The 5,011-nt window shown below is 44.4% G+C and overlaps 1 protein-coding gene across 1 annotated transcript in view; it reads right to left on the bottom strand.

The window, feature by feature from the left end:
- Positions 1 to 272: 272 nt before the first annotated feature.
- The window catches only part of LOC121723671 (immunoglobulin superfamily member 22-like), a 24,040-nt gene continuing 19,301 nt past the window's right edge, over positions 273 to 5,011 (bottom strand). The window contains exons 19-23 of the mRNA XM_042109578.1: positions 4,850 to 4,938; positions 3,704 to 3,896; positions 3,074 to 3,373; positions 1,369 to 1,695; positions 273 to 858 (exon numbers count right to left, since the gene is read on the bottom strand). Of these exons, the coding sequence (XP_041965512.1) occupies positions 791 to 858; positions 1,369 to 1,695; positions 3,074 to 3,373; positions 3,704 to 3,896; positions 4,850 to 4,938 (977 nt within the window). The 3' untranslated portion in view covers positions 273 to 790. The remainder of the gene's footprint in view (positions 859 to 1,368; positions 1,696 to 3,073; positions 3,374 to 3,703; positions 3,897 to 4,849; positions 4,939 to 5,011) is intronic.

Here is a 5,011-nt window from a genome sequence, read left to right as displayed (position 1 = left end):
GGACAGGACAGTGAATAGGCACGGACTCGGATGGATGAGGACCCTCTGCACCTTTGGCAGAGCAGTGACTTTCATCAAGAGACACCAAGAGATGGAGGGGTGCATTTGTGTGTGTGTGGTGTGCGTGTGTGTGTCTGTTTGTCTCTCTGTCTGTTTGTCTGTGTGTGTGTGTGTGTGTGTGTGTGTGTGTGTGTGTGTGTGTGCACGTGGAGGTCGGGATTGCTTGAGCCAGGTCCAGCTTTGGACTGTTGAGTGAACTGCACGCTGAGGGAATTTTTATTAGGCTCTGAAGACTGCGCTCCCATCTTATATAGTCTATGGCACCCATCCACTAGCCTACCCTCTTGTGGTCACACATATTATTGCAACTCTACCGTACATGCAAGGCTTTAATTCAATCAGCCTTCCTTTTCTCTTCCTGTTTTACCCAGTTTTACTGAATGGTTAGCGTACAAGTAAGAGACATAAAGCTGCACGTGTATGAATTGACTGACACTACTTTATCTTTTATTTAAATGAGCTAAAGGCCCACTCGCACATCCGCATTAACACTCACACATGTTGACATAGACCAAGGGTCTGCAGTTCCGCTATATATTTCCAGTAAGAATTTTATTTCATGGTTTTACAACAAAATCAGTTGGTTTTACATTAAAAGGACCAAAGATCCAATTACATTGAGAACCAACTATATTTATACTAGTGTCATAACAGGTTTTAATCTGAAACCACAAACAAACATGAGTGATTATGGAGGATCACCAGGACATTATAAACAGGATGAATATCCTTACATGATGTGCTTTGCTTTTCCAGAACTTTCTGTCAGACTTTCCAGCAGACTCTTGTCATCCTTATCTGTCAAAATCAAGAACATATCATATGTTAAAATCTACTTCTTTTCATTTGCCCAGATAAAACTCAGTGCTTATCACAAAGCAATATAATATAAAGTCTGTGTGCATAAGATTACCAATGTGTATTTGTTAATGTTTACTTCTAGTAGGGACGGTGGTAGTGTACTGGTTAAGGAGCTGGCCTAGCATGTAGTAGCCTGAAAAATTGTGGGTTAAATTCCTGGCTTCCACCGTTGTGCCCTTGAGCAAGGCACTTAACCCCATTGTTGCTCTGGCAACAATGACCCTTGTAATATAATATGTAAGTCCCTTTGGATAAAAGCATCTGCTAAATGATTAAATGTAAGTGTTCTATGATAAGTGCATTCTGATGGTATAATTCTATGTATGTTTGTGTGCGTGTGTGTTTGGTACAGGTGTGTGCATGCATGTGTCTATGTATTTGTGTGTGTGTGTGTGTGTGTGTGTGTGTGTGTGTGTGTGTGTGTGTGTGTGTGTGTGTGAGACGTACCAAAGATGACCAGGTTGCACTTGCACTTGACCTCCCCCAGCGGGTTCTCCAGCACCAGCACATACTCGCCGCTGTCCTTGGCCGTGCAGGCGGGGATGGTGAGCGTGCACACGCCGTCTCTCGTGTTCTGCCACAGGCGCGGCCCGTCCGACACCTTCACGTCGCCGCGGTACCAGGCGGCGGTGGGCGCCGGGCTTCCCGTGAAGGCACAGCTCATGGTGCAGTCGTGGCCGCGGCACGCTGCGTGGTCCCTGAGCGGCAGCACAAAGGCGGGCTTGGTGGCGCGCTCCCTGGCCACGTAGGGCTTCCTGTGCAAGCTGAAGGGCTCTGGGGAGGAAGGAAGGACACCGAGGTGGGAGAGATCACGCTGGTAACACTTTATAATAACTACACACAATTCATCATTTATTAAGCCTTTGTTACTTATTAGTTAATGGTTTGTTCATCATTAGTAATTTCTTGTTCATACATAATTTATCATCAGTAAAGCATTTGTTCACACAGTTATAAATAGTTTGTTCAGAGTAAATAAGCCTATATCTAAAATATGTTTATACATTATTGTTAATACTTAATAAATGATGCAATAATATGTTTTTGATTAAGTAATATACATTATTGTTAATACTTAATAAATGATGCAATAATATGTTTTTGATTAAGTAATATTTCCATTATTTAACAGTTGTTACATACACATGCACTAATGATTAGTTAGGGTGAGAATGCATATTTTATAAACCACTTCCTAATACTATAATTAATAATTAACTCAGGAGTTACAAGGTTAGTTAATGATATTTTGTGACCTCATCTAAAGTGAGGACGTTTTATGCCCTGCAACACATTTACAAATGAGTTATAAAGTTTACCCTTGCATTTATTCATTTAGCCGAAACTTTCACCCAAAGCGACTTACACATGTCAATGAAATTGAAGGGCAAGGCCACATTGGTGGACGCCGGGGCTTGAACCCACAACTTTATGGGTTACTGCATGTTAACCCGGCTCCCTATCCACTACACTACCTCTGCCCAGGGGTATTACAACAGTCAATTCAAAAATATAATATAGATATGTGTGTTTACTATGAACAAACCATTTTTAACTTTTGCATAGTTGTAGGGGTTTCTGTCTGGGCCAAGGTAGTGTGGTGGATAAGGAGCTGGACTAGCATGCAGTAGCCTGAAAAGTTGGGGGTTCGATTCCCAGCTTTCACTGTTATGTCAATGGCCTTTAATTTAATTGACATGTGTACATCGCTTGTTTGCTAAATGAATGAATGTGAATGTAATCTTTACAACTCATTTGAAAATGTGTTGCAAGGCATAGAAAGTCCTCACTTTAGATAAGCTCACAAAATATCATTAACTAACCACTTGTAACTCCTGAGTTAATCATGAATTATAGTATTAGGAAGTGGTTTACAGACCAGAATACAGATGTTGTATGTCACTACTTACTTTTGGGAATTGTCAGAGGCTTTATCTGTAGAAGTCAGTGCACATACAGTACATACACACATACAAAGACTCACACAAGCACACATGCATGCATACAAATGCACACACCTGGATATCCACACACACACACACACACACACACACACACACACACACACACACACACACACACACACACACACACACACACACACACACACACACTGGCAGTAAAAACACAAGGTCCCCCCCTCCATTCCTACCTTTCTCTTTGGCAATACTGAAAGGTTCCTTCGAGTCGAGCGGGTCACTGTCTCCAATGCTGTTGTGTGCGATGACCCGGAAGTAGTACTTGCGCCCGGGCAGCAGGCCGGTGACGGTGTACTTGTTGCTGTAGACGCGCTCGGCAGCGGTGAACCAGGTGGCCGTGCTGGCGTCGCGCTTCTGGATGATGTAGTGGGCCTCGGGGTCCTCGGCCAGGTCCGGCGTGTGCTCCCACAGCAGGGTGACCGTGCTCGGAACCTCCTCCAGCAGGTGCAGGTTCCGCGGAGGCCGCGGGAAATCTGACCAAAGGGTGGACAAGGGGCGGAGTGTCATGCACTGGCTAAAAGCAAGATATAGTCATGCGTTCACTTGGGGTCCCTTTATGCGCTCTTAAAATGCTCCAGAGATGTACAGGCATGTATAAAGAGTGTTTTCAGAATAAAAAATGACAGATCCAACTTGAAACACAGTAAACTATGTGTGTGTGTGACAAAGTATATGTGTGTTTTTGGGTGAGTGGTTGTGGGTTGATGCATAGGAGAGAGAATCATTGTGTGTGACAGAGTGTATGTGTGTTTGGGTGGATGCTTGTGAGTTGTGTGTGTGACTGACGTGGCTGCGTCTCTTGCCTTTGACCTGGACGTTGATGTCGTAGTTGACCTCTCCGTGCTCGTTGCGCAGGTTAACGCGGTAGACGCCCGAGTCGGAGCGGCGGGACGAGGTTATGAGGAACTGCGAGTGCTTGTTGCTCTTGGTGATGACCTCTCGGCCACTGGTGGGGACGCCGTCCTTCAGCCAGGTGACCTCAGGAGGGGGTGACCCCTGCGGAGGTGGGACACTGCTTCATACTCCAACTCCACGCACCCCAGATCTCTGAACCACCCTCTATGTATCCTGCTTTGATATCGTCGAGTGATTGACACCAAAAGCTGGGACCTGATTCCTTGCATGTGTGACTGAACTGCCTATAACAATGCTACAGTTTAAAACTAGGATAAAGGACTATTTGAGCACTAAATGCGCTGTTAACGAGCGCAGCTTGCGATCATGTTGAGATGATGTTAAATTGTATACCGTCTTTTTCTGTTTTATGTTGTCTGTTTTACACTGTATATTTTCATATGGAACTATTATGCTGTTGTCTTGGCCAGGACTCCCCCGAAAAAGGGATTCTGATCTCAATGGGATTATTCCTGGTAGAATAAAGGTTAAATAAAAGAACTGAGCACACTTGGTAATTAGTTGATTGAACTGATTCTGGTTATGATGCAAGCTTCTGCTCTTCCTGTTTTGTTTTTGTGTAGGTTAGCGCTGACTGAAATCCATCCTAAGGTTGTGTAAGTGTCATTATCAAGAGCTGCTCTGTGTGCACTCATTGTGACAGCAGGTGATGTGTGCTGCTGCTGTCCCTGCTGTGTTATGTGTGAGATACAGTAGGTAAGATGTGTGAGTGTCATTATAAGAGTTGCTCTGAATGCGGTCGATGTGACAGTAGTCACTGTGATCCATGCTGCTGTGTTATGTGTGAGATACAGTAGGTAAGATGTGTGAGTGTCATTATAAGAGTTGCTCTGAATGCGGTCGATGTGACAGTAGTCGTTGTGATCCACGCTGCTGTGTTATGTGTGAGATACAGTAGGTAAGATGTGTGAGTGTCATTATAAGAGCTGCTCTGTATGCGGTCGATGTGACAGTAGTCGATGTGATCCATGCTGCTGCTGTCCCTGTTGTGTTATTGATTATTGATTATTGATTATTGATGAATGTGGACTCACTGTGAAGGTGACGGGGATACAGAGAGAAGCTCCTGCCCTCAGCTCAATATGGTGCTTCACCTTCCCCTGCAGATCAAACCTGGGAGGAGCTGACGGTGATGACAACAACAACAACAAGTCAGATGTACTCTCAAGATGGCCTAGTGGATACTTTGGGATTTA

Source organism: Alosa sapidissima, chromosome 11 (assembly GCF_018492685.1).
Source record: "Alosa sapidissima isolate fAloSap1 chromosome 11, fAloSap1.pri, whole genome shotgun sequence".
In the NCBI taxonomy this organism is placed as follows: Eukaryota; Metazoa; Chordata; class Actinopteri; order Clupeiformes; family Clupeidae; genus Alosa; species Alosa sapidissima.
Note: the sequence above shows the minus strand (reverse complement) of the source record. Positions and strands in the feature narration are given on the sequence as shown.